General features: G+C 40.4%; 1 protein-coding gene across 1 annotated transcript in view; it reads right to left on the reverse strand.

The window, feature by feature from the left end:
• LOC127435172 (lysine-specific demethylase RSBN1L-like) overlaps positions 1 to 20661 on the reverse strand; it is a 30390-nt gene that overhangs the window by 775 nt on the left and 8954 nt on the right. The window contains exons 4-8 of the mRNA XM_051688415.1: positions 13925 to 14062; positions 13689 to 13831; positions 13213 to 13380; positions 12989 to 13097; positions 1 to 4219 (exon numbers count right to left, since the gene is read on the reverse strand). The exon at positions 1 to 4219 is cut by the window's left edge and continues 775 nt beyond it. Coding sequence (XP_051544375.1) covers positions 3110 to 4219; positions 12989 to 13097; positions 13213 to 13380; positions 13689 to 13831; positions 13925 to 14062 — 1668 coding nt within the window. The 3' untranslated portion in view covers positions 1 to 3109. The remainder of the gene's footprint in view (positions 4220 to 12988; positions 13098 to 13212; positions 13381 to 13688; positions 13832 to 13924; positions 14063 to 20661) is intronic.

Consider the following 20661-nt stretch of genomic DNA (forward strand, 5'->3'; position numbering starts at 1 on the left):
CAAAACAACTCATTTTAGCCGAGGGTGTCACACATGCAGACTGTTTTGCTGAGATCTCTCTCTCTTCAGTCAGACGTAAGACATACATAGGACTCATCGCAACTATATATCTCTGACAAAATAACATGAGTAAAATTGCAATTGCAATAGAGTAATGAGGCATTTTCAGACCTGTAGCATGCTTGATTGTTCTGAAACAGGCTAAAATAGTTACAGTTGCATTTTTTTCATGGTTCGGTTGGCTTTCACAAGGTTATATTTTAAAATGCACCAAAACTGTAAAATGTCCATCAAGGTTATTTTTATATGTAATTTGTTGCTTTTGCATTATTTCTGCAGAATAACAGAATCACTAAGGATTTTAATCAGCATTTGAGATGATATGCAGCTGAGTGTAATACAAAAAAAAGTTCAGATCAGCTTGTCATCATGTTCTTCTATGTGACAATGATTTTTTCAAACAACAGATGTGGTTTTCAGTGCTTGAAGCAAGAGTCCGAAATTAACACCCGCCAAGCACCAAATGCAGGTACACTTTCTATTTGGCCGGTGAATTCTGCAGCATCACATGCCAATTTGGCTGCTTTCATTTCATGTCAGCTTGTAAAATAATTTGACACGTACCAGTTTTGTCCACAAGGGGGCTCTGCAGGCCTACAGTCATTGAGGTCACAGGTGTTTACACATAACAGCTCTTAAAATGCTGTGTCCACTAGCACATGAGCAAAGGTGGATTCAGTGCTTTAATTGTTAAATTAAGCAAAAGTTTAATAGATCAACACTTTGTATACTTTGGGCATTTGAAAATGAAGTTGGCATCTTTCCAACTGTAATCGCACATATTTAAGATGATAGCGTTGCTCGTGTACCGAAAGCTAATAGACAATACATGGCAGCTCTCTGGTGTGGCGAGCGGATTTCTTCCGCATCACTTGACATCAGTGGTGATTTCTCAGGGCCAGCAAAGCCTTCTCTGCTGGTGTAACATTCCTAATAAATATTTTTTTCATCCTTTCATTCACATTGACCTTTTTGCCTATGTATTTTCAATCGCTTTCCACTCCTAATTAATCTACAAACGAATACCAAAAAACAAAAAAAATTTATCCAATCAGAATTTATTCCTCAATGCTTACAAGCAAAGTGACAACTTTTTCAAAAATTCGTGAGATCTTGCTGACAAGTCAGATGTCATCACTGCTGCTATCACCGTTGAGAAAGCGATCCTTATGGATTTAAAAACCTGAGATGTTCTGCATGATCGTGCGATTGATTAATTAAACAGGAAATGAGAGCTGATTTTCACTTCAAGTAAATTGGTAAGTGCTTTTTGCATTGTTATAGCAACATCAGGAGTTTTCTAAGTGTAAATTAGGCTACTTGAACATTCAGTGTCGGATCAAGTTTTGAAAAGTAACCGTGCACCCTGACGAAACAAAATTTATTGCAAGCAAAATTTAAATTGCAAATATTATTAGAGAGATTTTTCTTGGTATTAGGCTTTCGTGCATGGACGTGTTTTTAAAATGTCAGTTGGTATTAGTTGACTGCCACGTAATGTATGATGGGCATACGGCATCTTATTCATTGTGAAACTGTGTTTTCTTAATGGCATGAATCGCACTGTAGGCCTAGACTTAAAATGCACGGGCCGCCACTGCTTGATGTGTACCGTTAGCAGTAAATCTTGATGCAAGATTAAAGCAATGAGCGTTCATGCCATCGGGATGAAGGGAGGAACCCTCTTGGATTTCCAGTGGATGTGCGAGAATGTTTTAATTACCCACCACCACACATTACAAATTCTCTGGTAATGATCGCATTATAATTTAAACCAACTGATTTTCATGACATCTGGTTTCGTTAACGTTCATTCTTCTGGTGATGTGGATAAAAAAACCAGACTAAAATACTTTGTGTTTCCTGTACTACTATTAATCACCGCAGCAACCCTCTTTGCTACTGTATCTACAGCTCGAGATGAGTCAAAGCGCTACCAGTAGACCAATATCCAATTTAATGATTCTTTTGAACAGGTTCTTTTTAGTGAATCAAGAAGACTGGAGCTGACTACATTAATTTATTCACCCCAAGTAAACCAAGAACTGTTACTGTGTACTTAAGACTCATGAGACTCACTCGTTCATATGACAGTAGTGATGTAGTTTAAAATACAAATTGAGTTTTTGTTGTAAGTGAATAATCTGAAAAATAAGACTTATCTAGCTATTAAATATTTAATAAATAATAAAAACAATAAAACATTTAAAGTTAATTTTAAACATGCTTACACTATTGTTTATTTGTCTCATGTCTGTAAAATCCACTGCTTCAATCTACCAGTCAACTTGGCTGGTGGGCTAAAAAGTTAATTTCGGACCCTGCTTGAAGCCATTAACTCAGCAGGGAGTCCCGACGGTCAAGTGATTAACACCTCCCGCTGAGAGGTGCTAATGGGTGCTCTGTCTTCCTCTGCCTGGCCGGTGATTAAGTTAATGAAGCTAACACCTGAAAATCATTGGAAAAATCAGCTAGCGTAGAGCCAGCTTTAGAAATGGTGGCTTGTGCGCATCTTTCAAACGGCAACAGCAGCTTCGATTGTTTCTAAACAAGATCCTAAATCCACGTCTTCAGGAGGTGGTTCAACACACTAGGATTTTAGGGACATTCCTTGTTTTTTTCCTAATTTATTTACTTGTTTGTTGGATTGCTGTATAAAAGCAATATCACAATCACTTTATTATCCAACTCCACTGGCATACTGTTCAATTGTTTTAAGCATAAATCTATCATGAGGTTTAAGCTTAAAACAAGAGGGAAACAATGTTCAACATAAATCTGAAAATAAGTATTTTAAGCAATTTTGCTTCTCTAATAAAATGTACCTTGTTTTTAGGAAACAAGACAAAAATACTGTTTAAAGTTTTTTTTTTTTTTTTTTTTTGCAGTGCAGAAACAGAGAGACAGACACAGAGAGAGAGAGAGAGAGAGAGAGACAGATTCAACAGCTGTCTTACTGAACTCATGGGGTCTCTCTCTCTTTAGATTAAAAACAAAAGCAGAAATAAATGATTAAAAGAAGGGCCATTTAAAAGCTGCTCTGTACAAATCAGTATAAAAAGTCTTTGTGTGTTTTATGTGGGTGTCTGACGGCCTTTGGGTAAACAGAGTCTTGTGGGCGGTCTGGCCTCAGAGGGGGTGGGGCCAGGGGCGGAGCAGTCCAGCTGATTGACAGTCCAGAGCTCAGTTTGGGACTGGGTTTGGTTATTAATGTGGAGTGTGTATATTTCTCTGTTTTCATAGAGTGTGTTGCTTTGCTTGAGTTAGTAGAGTGGGTTGGTTTGGCTGGATTAGTAGAGTGGGTGGGTCTGGTTAGGTTAGTAGAATGGGTGTGTTTGGTTAGGTTAGTAGAGTGGGTTGGTTTGATTGTGTTAGTTAAATGGGTTGGTTTGGTTGTGTTAGTTGAGTGGGTTGGTTTGGTTGCGTTAGTAGAGTGGGTGGGTTTGTTTGGTAATGAGGGGGCTTGTCCCGGTTTTGGGACAGAGGAAGATTGCAAGTATTTGGAGGTGTGTGTATGTTTGGTTGGCATTGACGTGTATGTGTGTTTGGTTGGCGTTGACATGTGTGTTGGCTTGGTAGAAGTAGAGGTGTGTGTCTGTTTGGTAGGTGTTGAGGTGTGTGTCTGTTTAGTGGACGTTGATGCGTTTGAGTGTTTGGGTGTGTGCGGGCTGGCTATTGAGCTGCGTGAAGCGTTGGGTGTAGCAGTGGGGGGGGGTGACAGAGCGCTTTGACATTCTGATTCGTGCTGCACTTTGGGTTGCCCATCAGCTGAGTTGGCAGGAGGCGAAGTCAAGCTGCTGTTGCTGGGCAGAGCTTTGGGCGATTTCTCGGCTGTTGGCTCTGCCAATTCCACCTTTATCTGCGGTATATCAGGCGTCTCTCCCGAGGGTCTGAAGTCAATGTTCTCACTCAGCGGCTCCTGCTTGATGTGCTTCATCTGACCACCATCTTCCTTACGTGCCTCTTCCTTGCCGTTCTGGTAATACTGTTTCAAACGCACATGCCAAGCGAGGCTGCACACAGCCGACACGCTCTTGAACTGATGAACGACGTTCCGAGGAATGAAGTAGATGTCGTTATCGTACAGCTGGATACGAGCGTAACGGATTCCCTCGCGCCTCAATTGATTGAGTTTCGCATCGTCTACCCACTGCACACACTAGAGAAAGACAGACAGAAAACACATTTACACTACAGCATATACAGTGAAAAGAATAACTATGTTAACCCTGTGGAATTAACTGGTTTTCTGCATTAATTTGTCATAAAATGTGATCTCATCTTCATCAAAGTCACATGTATAGACAAACACAATGTGCTTAAGCTAACAACACACAAACAATTATAATCTTGTGTCTTTAACACATCCCATTAAACATTCACAGGGTTCTGTCATGGAAACTATGAGTTCACAGAGCGGTGGAGCAAAGGGGAAGGATCCCTCCCATCCATGCGCTTGTGGATCTATAATCTTGCCGAAGGATTCCCACCCACTATGTATTGTCTGTCTGGGGTCAGGCATACGCAGGCCGCACTCGCTAATCCTGAGTGTTGCCCGCATTGTTCCCGTTTTGTACGGAGAGTTTTGGAAAGGAAGGTGCGGGTTGCGGTGTCGAATAATGAGGATCCCTATTTTTCTCCACCGCCAGCGGAGAAAGACCCACCCACCCCAGCTGCAAGGACAGCACAACTTGGGTGACCTCATGAATGAAGTCTTCCCCGTTCTTCCTCCCCTCTTTGAATCAGCCCCTTTGGCGGGGACAGAGAAGAGGAAGATGACACTGATGATCGTCTTTTGAAGGACGATGGCAAGGAGGATGAAGACGATGCCATTCTCCCCGCTCTTCCTCCTTCCCGGCCGGGTAGCGAGATGGGCGCTTTGCCCTCTCCTGTCCAAGGAGAGCTGGACCTTATTGAAATGTGTAAGAGGGCGGCAGCCAAGCTCTCCATGACTGGCCATCACAGCAGACTGGCCAGGGTACAGAGAGGGATCTGAAGGACGGCAAACGGATGCCGTCTCGTGCTGCCCCGGTCAAACAATGTATTCCAGCAGTCTCTGTGCGCGTCGGTTTTGGGACAAGCCTTTTTTGCACAGAGTGCCTGTTAAAGGTTTCTCTAGGCTGGAGGATATGGGGATGTCCTGCCTCGACTGGAGGGTGGCTACGGTGGCAAATCACCTTCACCCCGATCGTTGGGCAGCTTTTTCATCTGCTCTCGCTCCATTGTGGGGACGGATGGAGATTGTCTGCCTCCATTTACCAAAAGATCTACCAAACTTCAGCCCTAGCTGTAAGGGCTCTTAACGCCACCTCGCTCCTCACAGCATATCAGACTGAGTTGATGGAGATGGGCCAATAAATTAATGTGGGGGCGCCAGATGCGGAGATCTGCAGCCACAGAATGCTGATTGTGTGGAGCAGTGCCTGCTTTCTCTCATTACAGGCGATGCATGTTCCGGGAGCGATGAATACGGGGGCAGATCTCCTGTCCAGAGGGAATCCTCTTAATGGAGAATGGAGACTTCACCCTCAGGTGGTGATTCAGCTGTGGGAGAGATACAGACGAGCTGCCGTAGATCTCTTCACGTCGCACAAAAAAGCCTCTGTTCTTCTCTCTGGCGCGAGATGGTGCTCCTGTGTGTGTGGATGCTCTAGCACATCCTTGGCCAAAATGTGCTACTTTATGGGTTTTCTCCACTGAGTCTGATCATTCCAACTCTAAAAAGACTAAGATAATATGGTCACTCAGTCATACTGTGAAAACTGTGGCTTGCGTAGATAATTTAACTTTTGTGCACCCAGCCTTGGCAGCTCCTGTTGCCCAGGGATCTCCTGTCGCAAGCGTGGGGGTAATATTTTACCCTGCCCCGGACCGAGTACCTCTTTGGGCCTGGCCTGTGAGAGGCTAAATTTGAATGTCACAGATGTACCCCCAGGTGAGTGAAACAATTCAGAGCACGAGAGCTGCTTCAACGTGCTCCTTGTATGACTGGAAATGGGCTGTTTGAGCAGTGGTGTGCAAACAGACACACTGTTCCATTTTATTGTTCAGTGGCAGATGTTTTGGCAGAATGGGACTCGCCGTTGTGGGCGAACGGGCTATTTGGCTCAGTCTGTCTGGCCTGTCTAAGAGGGAGAAGAAAGATTTCCTCAATGCCCCAGTCGATCCGAAAGCCCTTTTCAAGGCTACAGTGTCCACAATGCGGCAGCAGTGTGATTTAGGGAAACAAGACTGCTCGTCCCCCGCAGTCATCACGTTCTGGGTTCACAACCCATTTTAGAGGTGGACAATCTGTTTTTAGAACCCAGACCAGGCCTCCACCACCCCTGCAGTCAGGTAAGGGAGGGGCACATCCAAAACTAGGTTTTGTTCGCAGTGGCGGCAGCCAAATATCGTCTGTCTACCCCTCAGGGGAACAACCAGTGTTCTGGTTCAGGACATGGAGCGGGTGAACAGCACTTGCAGAGTCTCTGTTCCACTCCTCCCTCAAGAAGTAAGTTTGTTTTCCGCCCTTACTGCCAAGAGGACTCGGAAGGGGAATCAAACCATAAGTTTTGTTACACGGTTCATGCACAAACGATTTAATGAGAGTGTTGGCACAGTTCTCCTAGTGCCTCTCAGTTTGTATCTCCCCTCTGTACCATCCACAGGGTCAGAAAAGAGAGGAAAGTTTGCACAAAAACATGTGACAGAAATAAAAATCTCCATGCATCCAGGCAGTTGGCCAAGGGCACAGCAGTGTGTGAAAAATAAATAAATTGATACTGAACTCAGAGCTGTAATCCCCACCTCTGTCACTAGATGGTGCCACAGCACCATCAGTGAGTGAGAGCTTCAGCGGGCCCCTCTCTGTTCACGCAGAAAGTTGGAGCGCATGCGCAGTTCATCCCTGGGCTTTGTCTACGATAAAATGGGGTTATCGGCTGCAGTTCGCTGTAAAACCACCTGTTCAACAGTGTGTTAATGTCAACAGCGGAGGGGGAGTCAGCTCGGATTTTAGGAGGAAATAGCCAATTTGCTGAGCAAAAGAGCAATAAGCATTGTGCCATCGAAGGACAGCCGCCAGGGTTTCATCATCCCCAAGAGAGGAGGTGGTCTCTGTCCCATTCTGGATTTGTGAAACCTCAAATACCTCAGAAGCAGTGCTTAATTTGAGCTGGATCCTGCTCCAGTAAATGTAAGATTTGGGATATTTGCTTTCCAGAAGTTGTTTTAGACGATCCGGCATTAACCAGAGCATTGTCAAATTGCAACAGTCTGTGTCTGTGTGTGTGTTTGAGAGAGAAAGGGAGCGCAAGGGAGAGAGAGAGCGTGCAGGTGTGCCGGCTTCCTTTATTAGTGCAAAATCTCTCTCATTGGTTGATGCTTGTAGTTGCATGCGCACTGAGCACAGATAATGTTTTTTTTTAATAATGTATATCTATATTGTGTGTATTGTATACTGTACAGTGTATGTTATTATTGTATATTTTGTTTTGTGTGTAATTATGTGTATATTAGACTTTAAATTGTGTTGTGTTAATTTGATGTTGTAAATTGGTATATGTCTCATCACTGTCACGACTGCTATGTTGATCGGAACTGCACCCAAGAATTTCACACACTGTTGCACCTGTGTATATGGCTGTGTGACAATAAAAGTGATTTGATTTGATAGTGGAGAACGAGCGTGTCTTACTGGTGTTATTTTCTTATTAAAGTAAGCTAATTTCAGCGAAAATGTGGAAAAGACAATCAAGCTTATATTCATTATAAATAAAATAAAGCTGATATTGTTCCTGATCAAAAGAGTTCATGAGAAAATGAAACAGCACCCCTGGACAACACTGCTAATAATGCTAATCAGGAGGAACTTTCAATTCATGTGAAACTGGGGTTTAAACACAAACTCCAAACTATAACAGATGAATTTGATCTACCAGACTCATATCCACCAAAAAAGTGACTTTAATCATGTGTTTGGGAGCATTTGAATGACCAAAGGTTACTGAAGACAGCGGATGTAAAGAAGTCAGAGGACAGAAATCATATATAAAGATACTCGACAATGGAACAGGATGTTTCACAAGTCGTCCAACAACAAACTAGTGAGTTTAATATTTTTTGCTGTGGTGCTATAAAAGTGGTGAATTGAGAGATGCAAATTTTTGTAATGTTCAAGCGTGCCTGGGATGCAGATAAGCGATGTTGTGCCCAATATTGGAGACTCTATTATTATATACCTCCTATTAATATATTAATTTATCAGTTTTCCTATTGTATGGCTGCACTTAGAGTCCATATATCCTTTAGAAACGCATCCACTAACACGTTTAATTTTGGTCACTCAGTCATACCGATTGCCCCAAACTTGCCAGGGAAACTGTGGCTTGCGAAGATAATTCAACTTTTGTGCGCCCAGCCTTGGCAGCTCCTGTTGCGCAGGGATCTCCTGTTTTTATCAGATTTTGATAAATATTTTATATTTATCCCGCCCCAGACTGAGTAGCTGTTTGGGCCTGGCCCGTGAGAGGCTAAATTTGAGTGTCACGGGTTTACCCCCCAGGGTGATTGAAACAATTCAGAGCGCGAGAGCTGCTTCAACGCGCTCCGTGTATGATCGGAAATGGGCTGTTTGAGCAGTGTGCAAACAGACACACTGTTCCATTTTTGTGTTCAGTGGCAGATGTATTGTGTTTTCTGCAGGAACTTCTATATAAAGGCAGGGCCTTTTCTATCATCAAGGTTTATCTCGCTGCTCGATTTGATTGATTTGATTGCCATATTAGCTTGTCATTTGGGGACTGACTCGAATAAAATGGGTCAACACCCGCTTGTTTGCTGATTTATGAGGTGTGCAAGACATTTGAACAGTGTCAAAACCTCTAACTTTTCACTCACCACCTTTTTCCTCGCCAGAGGTCGAGCGGCTTCACCGTTTGTGTTCAGTTCGTACTCTACGTTTGTACTCATTGGTTAATAGAGGCTATTATACTTAGTTATAATAGTCTGGGGTTGCGACCTCCAGAGGGCTTAAGAGCTAATTCAATCAGAGGCATGGCTATCTCGCGGGCACTGTTTAAAAGCATTTCAGTCCAGGACATTTGTGCAGCTGCAAGTTGGGCATCACCTCACACTTTTGTCCGATTTTATAGACTGGATGTTACAGAGCTGTCACTGGCTCATTCAGTCCTTTGTGTAGGTAGTCAATCTAAAAAATAAAAAAAAATCAACAATAACACAGTGAAGCAAAAGTGTGTTATTTGTTCTAACTGTGAACAGATGAATATATAAGCTCTTTGAGATAACTTTGTAACCCTTTCCAGCTTTATGCAAAGCAACAATTCTTGATCGCAGGTCTTCTGAGATCTCTGTTTGCGAGGCATGGTCCACGTCAGCAGATGCTTCTTGTGAATAAGCAAACTCAAAATGTTTGAGTGCTTTTTATAAGTCAAAGTAGCTCTAACTCACACCTACAATCTCACTTCATCAGTTGAATGCCAGGTTTGCCAACTCCTGACTCCAATTAGCTTATGTTGACGTCATTAGCCTAGGGGTTCACATACTTTCTCCAACCTACACTGTGAATGTTTGAATGATGTATTCAATATGTACAAGAACAATACAATAATTTGTGCGTTATTAGTTAAAACAGATTGTGTTTGTTCATTATTGTAACTGAGATGAAGATCAAACCAGATTTTAAGACAAATTTATGCATAAATGCAGGTAATTCCAAAGGGTTCACATACTTTCTTGCCACTGTACATTTGACATTTAAATTGACTCACATTGCACAATTTTATCCAAAACTCAATCACAACTTAAATGGGAAAAATACTTAATATGCACAATGTGAATGCAAACAGAACTTGGTGTCTTTGACGAAATTCACTTTTGGTTCAACTGAAAGAAGTTTGAGTTTGGTTCTTTTTATCAGTGTGAACACACTTTCTATTGGGTAAATGTGACTTAGTTTGGAGATAAAAGGCATTGCTTACTAATTTGTGAGATGTTTAATGTTTATCATGTCACAGTTCATCTCACTCATTTAGGGGCAGTGGTGGCTCAGCGGTTAAGGCTTTGGGTTACTGATCAGAAGGTCAGGGGTTCAAGCCCCAGCACTGCCAAGATGCCACTGTTGGGCCCTTGAGCAAGGCCCTTGAGCCTATCTGCTCCAGGGGTGCTGTATCATGGCTGACCCTGCACTCTGACTCCAGCTTAGCTGGGATATGTGAAAAAAAAGAATTTCACTGTATATGTGCAAATGTATAGTGTGTGATAAATAAATGTAATTATAAAAAAAATTATATTATAATTACAAATTACTACTGCAACAGTTGACATATATCAACAAATTCTGACCAAATTGTGTAGCACAAAAACCAGCAAATAAGGAATGCCATGATGTGTATTAGTGAGTCTCATACTCTGTGGTGCAACACCCGGGGTTCATTCAGCTTTTTAAGAGTGAAATTCAAGCATTTTCAAGGTACCTTAATCATCTTTTTCAAGCACCTCAAAGCTATAAAAATTATCCAATTCTAAAATGTTAATTGACAAAAATGCAATGATAAAAAAATTATCCTCTGTGATTTCAAACATTGCCCAATCTATAAAAATTAAAGTTTCAAGAATTTCTTTAAACACAAAGACAGCCATGAATGGACTCCTTAATATGATTACAACCAAAGTCTTGCATTAACACACAGATACAGCTGGCAACACCAGTTATCTATAGGGCATGAATTACCATGGGCGAAAACAAATCCTGGTTACTATAGTTACTTATTATCATGTGGAAAATGAAAAGAAATATCAAATAGATTTGGCTATTTTCAAAGAATGTTTGTGTGGTTGTGTGTTTTTCCACTTCAAATTATGGCAAAAACTGATATTTTGTCCCCAGCTATTTGAATAAAGGCTAAAAGAAAAATGCTTTGAAAAACAAGTTATTATGTGACAAGATATGAGATGCATGTGGAATCTCACCTCTAACACGCACATCTGCAGCAGAAATACATTTAATGTGATCGGATTCTTTTCCCCCACACCAGTGTAAGATGTGACTGTAAATATTAGACCGATTTGAAGAATAGTATGTTATTATTAATATTTTGAGTAATTTCAGCTGTTCTGACAGCTAAAATATGTAAGGGATAATTGTACACCCAGGCTGAGGCAAACATTCAACAAGGACTTAGAATGGGGGTCTGTGTATCTCAGTGAGTATTGACGCTGACTATCACACCTGGAGTCGTGAGTTTGAATCCAGGGTGTGCTGAGTGACAGCCAGGTCTCCTAAGCAACCAAACTGGCCCGGTTGCTAGGGAGGGTAGAGTCACATGGGGTAACCTCCTCGTGGTTGTGATTAGTGGTTCTCGCTCTCAATGGGGCGTGTGGTGAGTTGTGCATGGATCGTGGAGAATAGCATGAGCCTCCACATGCTGTGAGTCTCCGTGGTGTCATGCACAATGAGTCACGTGATAAGATGCACGGATTGACGGTCTCAGAAGCGAAGGCAACTGAGACTTGTCCTCCGCCACCCGGATTGAGGTGAGTAACCACACCACCACGAGGACCTACTAAGTAGTGGGAATTGGGCATTCCAAATTGGGAGAAAAGGGGATAAAAAAAATAAAATAAATAAATAAATAAAAAACCAAGGACTTAGAACATGTGACACCGCTTATCAAACAGGGTTTCTACAAGCTTAAAATAATAAGTCATGTTTTTCACTTGAGTTCATGGAAGAATAATATTCATCATAAATATAAATTAGTGTTAATCATATTAAAAGCCAATGATTAAACAATATTTACCTACAAATTATACAAAATTATTTAAAGCATCATTCATGGAAGTTCATTTCAAAAGCAAACTGTAATACTATATTATTGTAATGTAATACTGAATGATTATTATTTAATTTCATTGTAATACAATAGTAATAATTCAGTCGTTATTTCTTTACATTCACACAGCATTTATCCAATTAAACCCTCAAGTCTTTTTTAATGGTAAACTGAAGACATTTGTATTTCTTGCATCATTTTTTTAAACATGCTCATTTACCATGTGGTGAAATGCCACCTTTTCTGTGCCCCAGTGTCACGTTATTACAAGAATGCTTTGAATTACGTGAAAATAAAGAGATTTCGTAGCACTTTCCGTCTCAGTGCACATTATAGTAAAAACGCACCACACAAACCAAACTCAGAACACTTCAGAGACGGAAGGAGTTTGTGTGGGCCATTCGCTGTTTGCGAGCCGCTAACACAGTGGCTGTGCTTGGACCATCTTAATCCAGACTATAAGTACATTTATTTAATATAATTGCAGCCTTTTGGGGGGTTTAATAAATCGCACAGGCCATGTCCCGACTGAAAATTTTATTTTAAAAAGCCCTATATTTGACATATTTAATGACTTTCTGCCCTACTTTTAAGTATTCATGCGATATTACATATTGATTGTACATTTTCCCAAAGTAAATTCAAGTTTTAACTAAATCTTTGGCTTAGTGCTGATAAGTGCATTGTAACATCCATTGGCGTCTTTTTTTTTTTTTTTTTTACACTTAGATGTATGATTTCCTTGTTGTTGATAGCTCCTCCACATAGAGATTTCATTTCTCCTCTTCCAGCCAGCTGTCATGAAATGGCACTTGGAGATGCAGTTATAATTTCTTTTGCGCCAATCTACCACAATGGAGATGTGCAGTACTACCGTGTGCGTGACATCAGAGCAAGAGAGAAAAGATGCAGAGCGGTGCACGTGCACTCCCGCGCTGACGAGACACCACAAACATAAAGACTGTATAATATCTATTTCAAATTCTAAAGAATTTTAGATTGTTTATAACAGTCAACAACCTGCCAAAAATCAAGCATTTCACTCTGTATGAACCCTGAACACCTGGACCAGTAGTCACATGAAGTGACCTCACCTGAGACAGCGGCGGCTCGTACAGGTCGAGTTGCAGTCGCTGAACCACATCAGTGAAATCAGCTGCGTGGAAACAGATCACGTCTTTAGTAATACGAGGAGGATCAGGACTGAGAGACACAAGCACACACAATACACAAGAGTCAAGGAAATCACCAAAACAAAAGATTGTTCCTCAATAATATTGCTTCAAAAGTCTGTGCGTGTGTGTGTGTGTGTGTTCACCCTTCACCGCAGCGCACAGCTTTCAGCACTCCCACAGCTGCAGTGGTTTGTCGTTCGAACCCTTGACCGATGTGATCGGCATGAGCTCTGGTTCGATCCTCAAACAGCATCTCGCGCGGTTCGCTGGCACGCGGCAGATACTGCAGATTCTTAATTTCATTGGTCGACCTGCAGGAAGGACAAATCAGAAACATTTATCATGATCAACAGCTGATGAGAGAGATGCATGCTTCCTGAATAATCTCCAAGTTTATCAGTCGGTTTGGCAACAGAGATTTTTTTGGTTCCATTTTTAAAAAACGACTGTACCTAAATGATTTTCATGACATTCGGTTCTGTTAACATCTTAAGTATCTGCATTCTTCCACTGATTAAGTCAGTTATTCCTGCAGTGCTACTGAATCTACAGCACTGAGGCAACACAAATGATACTTTGAGTTCATCAGAGAGACATGAGTGCTGACTGCTGCTGGTACCGTTTTCGTTTGAATGGAGACTTTGGCATGTCTGTCACTGGGATCATTTGCTCTCCGGGCCGAACCCACATGATGGGACCATCATCACTGTCTGTTGGACTCATCTGTTTCAGACTGGAGAACGATCCCCATGGCAACGTCCGCTACACACACACACACACCACTACTCAATGCACTGCTGTCACAACAAAATTTGTGTATGTGTTTGAGAGAGAGACAGACAGATATAAACTCACCTCCAGGAATGGTGATTTCTCCAACATACAGAGGAATTCTGGGAAGTAATCACCCACCTCCTCATCTACAGCACCCACCAGACTGATCTGCCTCATGGCTCCAGCACGGTACGTCCCATGAGAGTAACTTCTCTTCACCTGAACACAAAGAATCACACTCAAAGAAGTTAATGTTTGGGTTTGATGAGGATTATAATAATAGTCGCTCCTCCCTCCATCTCTGAACACCACAAACAATTTTAGGATATAAACTAGCATTGCTAATAAACACCCCTCAAATCTAATGCAAATATGTATATATATGGGTTGTCATAATAAAAAATAAAAAAAGTCAGTAGTCTTTACTGATACCAGTAAAATTTCACGATTCTCGATACCAATTTCGATACATCATAAATGGGTAAAATGCCATTGAACACACTCCTTTTGCCTATTTAAAAAGTTAAATATCAATGTAAATAATACATTAAAACAAATGCATGTTTTCATTTAAGTGTTTTATTTTTCCCCCCAAATCCAGTGTTTTCCATTTTATATTTTCTGAATTCCATGTTTTAGTTTCATTCAATTTCATCATCAAAAGTGTCTAATCAAATTAATCCATAAAACTTTAGACAAATGAAAATAGAAAAATTACTTTTCAACATATCATTGTGTTTTCTTAAGCAAATAAAGATCCTCAAAGAATAATCTAAAACACCAAACTGGTCTTATTTATTTGTCAAATAAAGAGCTGCACAACAGCATCACAGAATAAATGAAAACATTGAGGAAAACTTTTATTCAGTACAACAGCAGTTTTGCTAGTGATATATTGCTTAAATATTATTATTTTTCATTATTGTTATTATTACTACTACAGTGAAGATTACATGTTATTATTCCATTGTAATATATTTATGTCACAATTTCAGCAGTTAAATCAAGATCTTTTCAGTTTCGGTGTGTTTTTGATGGTAGTTTCACACCTCCGGAAAAGTGATTGATTATTTGGCTCAGTGTGATTATTAAAGCACAAATTCTGCAATTAATTATTGAATTATACAGTCTGCATGTGCTGTGTGCTTCACATTGACTATGGTATCACAACGTTTTTTTTTTTTTTTTTTTTTTTTGTATCAACATCGTATCATAGTAATGGTATTTTTAAAATCCCTAATATAGTGTGTATATATTACACACACACATATAGAGAGAGAGAGATGCTTTGTGCATGTTAATGTTCATAAATACAATAAGACAGCAACATGTTTGTGTCTGAGATGCAATTGAGGGATTGAGGTGGGATTGATGACATCACTGAAGTCACGTCCAGATTGCTAATGCCTTCAGGAGTGACTCATCCAGATTCTTTTATACTGAGATACAAACCTCTGTGGCTCTACCAGAGGAGAGAGTGTAATGGCCAACTTACATGTTGCGACAGTAAGTGATCATTTGGATAAAGTGGATAACACACTAATAAATAGGGAGAGCCGTAAACTGACACATACCTGTCGCAAAATTGTCTGTGACTTCTCTTATTAAAAAAGCTATTTTATCCAAGTAAGCTCCACACATTGTTCATTCCAAAAGGATTGTTTAGTGTAAAACATGTTGAAGATTAGCAGACAGGAGAATTCATTAAAGGAATATTCCGGGTTCAGTACAAGTTAAGCTCAAATCGACAGCATTTGTGGTAAACCATCCCTCCTTTTCTTTAAAAAAAGCACAAATGTGTGTTCCAGTGAGACACTTACAATGGAAGTCAATGGCGTCAATAATCTGTAAACATTAAAATACTCACTGTTTCAAAAGTATAGACACAAGACATAAACAATATGTGTGTTAACATGATTTTACTGTGATAAAATCACTTACTAACCACATCTGTGGAAAGTTACAGACAATTATACAACTTCCTTGCCATGATGATGTAATGTCAGCAAATCCTAAAATGATGATTTAAACAACTTTACAGCTCAAATAATAAACAAGTTTTAACAGAAGAATTAATGTAAGTGCTTTTATAAAATTATAAGCTTCACATTTCTGCCTTTAAACCCTCCAGAAATTGACCCCATTGACTTCCATTGTAAGTGTCTCACTGGAACACAGATTTGTGCTTTTTTAAAGTCAAAATACATTTTTGATAATCAACATTTACAAATGCTGTTGATTGGGGAGTCACGTGGCACCATGTGAGGTTCGGACATGTGAACGGCGAGCTCTGCGTACTTTGCTAGTTTTAATACTTTTTGTGCCATGAACCAGTGAGATTCATTACTCAGATTCTTGACTGTTCTATGAAGACAATATGTCAAAGAATTCAAAATCCTCATGCTCTGGAGACATTAAAAGACACTTACATGCTCAAGCGAAGCCAGCAGTTTGCAACATCCCTTCAAGATCTATAAAAAAGCCCTGATCATCAGCGTTAGGTGCGTAAATATTAGCCAAAATTAACCGTTGCCCCTGAATTTCTGCTAAAACAATAATGACTCTTCCTAATTTATCATTAATCTGTTTGAGACATTTGAATTGTAGATGTTTACTTATCAATGTTATGACTCCCCTGCTCTTACTTGAGCCAGCACTAAAGAAAACATGTCCACCCCATATCTTCCCAAATTTTTCAGCTTCCTGCGAGTAAAGATGTGTTTCTTAAAAGAAACACTATTTCATATTTCTTACGCTTAAGAAATAACCTTCCTTCTTTTTATGGGGTGCCCCAACCCATTCACATTCCACATGGAGAGAGACAATCCACTCATACTAACATTTGACATATGAGAAAAAAAAAATAGATTGGTCAAAAACAAGATTATAAAGACCACATTCAAACATTAGTGCATCAGTCAAACCCCGAACTTCCCTCCGAACCAAACAAACAGAAAAAAGAAAAACGTGTGCATTAATCCCATGCATGACATCCCTCTAAACTCAAACAGTCCATGTACGCCTATGAGAGACCCCGCGACAACTTTGCCGTCAGATTGCTCAAATCCGGTGTTTCTATAAAAATTGAGAGACAGAATTACACAACATAAAATAATCTATAAAACAAACTCCAGCCAATATGAGGCATAAGCACAAAGAACATGCAGATTCATCCACATACTGTCCCGAAGGAGTGTTATTCCACAAAACAAATTCCAGCCGCTAGGTGGAACCAGCACAAAAACAAACAAAAGGCGCTCAGTTTCCTTGGACGGTCAAGTGAATGTTCAGTGAGTCAAGTCCACTCGGCTGCATCACACAGTGACTTGCTCAGTCCATTGACTTTGAAGGACAATGCTTGTTGGGGACATGTAAATATTTTGCGGCCATCCTTAGTATCTATTCTCAATTTGGCCGGGAACATCAGTGTAAAAGCGACCTTCCGTTGATGTAAGAGTTTCTTGCATTCCTTGAATCGACCACGTTTCTCTCGTCAAATTCGCGAAGTCTGGGAACAAGAAAATGTTGTGGTTCATCCAAGAAAGCCTTCCTTTACTCCTCGCGTAACATGATCTTTATCGGATGATCTCAGAAATCCAGAAATTTCTGAGATCATCCAATAAAGATCTCGTGTAATGCGATGCGAGGAGTAAAGGAATTTTGTCACGGAAAGTGGAGTTTTGGTTATTCAGGGCAAGACAGTCATACTTTGAGTCGGGGGACAAAGCAGGGAAGCTTTTGGCTAGATATATAAAGCAGAGAGAGTCTTTTTCTACCATTCCCTCAGTGAAATCTGCTGGTGATGAAATATTTACCTCAGCCATTGATTTTAATAATGCTTTTAAAGAATTCTATCTTGATCTTTATAGTTCCACATCTTCATCTACTGATGAAGATATTAGAAACTTTGTGGAACCATTAGATCTTCCTAAACTGACGAATGAGCAAAAAAACTCTCTTGATTCCGAGATAACCTTGGAGGAGCTTGACGAGGTAATTAAGCCAGATGGTTTTGCCGCTGAATTTTTTAGATCTTATGCTACAGAACTGCTTCCACTTTTGTTAGAAGTTTATACGGAATCATTAAAGAATCGAAAGCTTCTGCCAACCATGACACAAGTCCGGATCAGTCTGATTCTTAAAAAGGACAAAGATCCAAGCGAGTGTAAGAGTTACCGTCCAATTTCCCTGATCCAGCTAGACGTAAAAATAGTCAAACATTTTGGCTAACCGATTAAGTTATGATATCTCTTATACATATAGATCAGGTGGGGTTTATTTGGGGTCGTAGCTCTTCCAATAACATTAGGTGTTTCATCAATATCATGTGGTCAGCAGCAAATGATCAATCTCCAATCACTGCCATCTCATTTGATGCCAAAAATGCGTTTGATATAGTAGAATGGGATTATCTTTTTAAGATTTTGGAAATATACGGATTCGGGAATACTTTTATTGGATGGATTAAGTTACTTTATAGACATCCAGTAGCGTCGGTTCAAACGAATAGATTAATTTCAGATTATTTTACTCTGAATAGGGGCACCCGGCAGGGTTGCCCTCTTTCCCCGTTATTGTTCTGTCTTGCCCTGGAACCATTAGCAGCTGCTATACGTAAGGAGGATGATTTTCCAGGGGTGACGGCGGGAGGTGTGGCGCATAAGCTACTGCTTTACACAGATGATATTTTATTATTCGTCTCTGACCCTACTAGATCTATGCCTTGCCTCCACAGAATTATTAATTCCATTTCTAAGTTCTCAGGATACAAAGTCAATTGGTCTAAATCCGAAGCTTTGGCTCTGACAGCGTACTGTCCAGTAACGAGTTTTCAAACGGGCACCTTCCAGTGGCCCAAACAGGGCATTAAGTATTTGGGCATTTTATTCCCAGCAAATTTGTCTGATTTAGTCAGAGTTAATTTTTACCCTTTAATAAAAAGTTTTGAGCGATGTGGGCAGGTGGGCTTCATTACATTTATCTATGATTGGGAAGGTTAATGTTATTAAAATGAATTGTATTCCAAAATTCAACTACCTGCTACAATCTCTCCCTGTAGATGTCCCCCTCTCTTATTTCAAGCAATTTGATAGCATAGCGAAGTCCTTCATTTGGAATGGTAAACATCCCAGATTACATTTCAGTAAGTTACATAAGCCAATTGACAAAGGTGGGTTAGGCCTACTCAAGATTTTGTTTTATTATTATGCATTCGGTCTCAGACATTTGGTTCATTGGTCGCTTCCACCTGAGAGAGCCCCTCCCTGGTTTTGTATTGAACAGGAATTTCTTGCCTATTTCGCCATTGCAAAACCTTTCTATTAAACAAACTGGAGAAGTTACACCCCGATATCTCACATTTACACTCGGTATGGACAAAAGTGTCCAGAGTGTTTAATTCAGACATTTATTTAAATGTTGCCTCGAGCATATGGTGAACCCAAAATTATGTATTAATAAGTCCCCTTTCTGCTGGTCAGATTGGATTGTGAGGGGGGTTAATACACTCGGTGACCTATATGAGAGTGGAGTATTGAGATCCTTTGAAAATACGGTTCAACATTTTAAGATCCACAGGTCTCAGTTCTTTAGGTATTTACAGCTGCGACACCTGCTCTGTACTATTTTTGGGAGTAGCATACACCCCCCTAAAGCGGCAGATACTCTGGGAGAGGTGATTACTGCTTTTGGAAAAGGTCATGAGGCATCAGTGTATTACTCCCTGTTAATTCAGAGTCTGGAGCTTTAACTTCTCTCAAGAGATTATGGGAGAAAGATTTAAACTTGGTATTGGAGGGAGTGTGGGCTAGTATTCTAAAAAACATCAAGTCTGCATCTAGAGATGCAAGGGTGCGCCTTATTTAATTTAAGATTTTACATAGATTCTATTGGACCCCCTCTAGATTGTATGGACTTGGTCTTAAGGACACACCCACCTGCTGGCGATGCCAATCGTAGGATGGAGACAACCATGTTTTTTGGGGGGGTGTTAACATCCAAGAATTTTGGTTGAAGGTTCAGAGTTTTGTGTGAGACATGTTGGGCACTCAGGTTTCGTTTTGCCCCAGACTCTGTATTTTGGGAGATGGGGCAGTCATCAAAATAGGGGATAAACACATAAATTGGGTTCTGACCAGTGTGATGACAGGCAGACAGATTATTTTAAGGGGATAGAAGTCGGCTGGAGCGCCCTCATTTTGGGAGTGATGCACGGAGATGGGGAGTGTGGCTGCTTTCGAGGAGGTGTCTTATAGAAGGCTGGGGATCTGGGAGTCATTTGATGTGAAATGGGGCTGTTATTTGGAGTTTTTGGGGGACTCTCGGGGAGGGGCTGTGGAGAGAGAGGCGTAGTATTAGATGTGTATGATTATTATATTCTTTTTTTGTGTGTGTGTACTTATGTGTGACCACGGGATGTTCGTTGGAGTTCAGGGTGGGTGATTGGGAGGGGTAATAGAGGGAGTTAAATATTGATTCAATGTATATTTGTTTTGTTTTTCTTTGTCACCTATTTGAATCAATAAAAAAAAAAAATATTAATAGAAAAAAAAGCTGTTGATTGAGCTTAACTTGTATTGAACCTGGAATATTCCTTTAAGTAATGAGCAGTTTCCTCACAAAGGCAGTTTAATATGCATACTGAAGCATCTCCACCATTAACATCCATTCAAAAAGAACATCGCCAGTGTACTGCAGCGTAACGCTATATTTCACAAACCTTGAAGGGTCCCTCTTGGTTGAAGAGTTCTAACTAATCTCTGCTTTACATCACACACACACACACTCACGATTTACAAACAAGTGACATCACACTCATC

This window comes from Myxocyprinus asiaticus, chromosome 45 (assembly GCF_019703515.2).
Source record: "Myxocyprinus asiaticus isolate MX2 ecotype Aquarium Trade chromosome 45, UBuf_Myxa_2, whole genome shotgun sequence".
NCBI classification, from domain to species: domain Eukaryota; kingdom Metazoa; phylum Chordata; class Actinopteri; order Cypriniformes; family Catostomidae; genus Myxocyprinus; species Myxocyprinus asiaticus.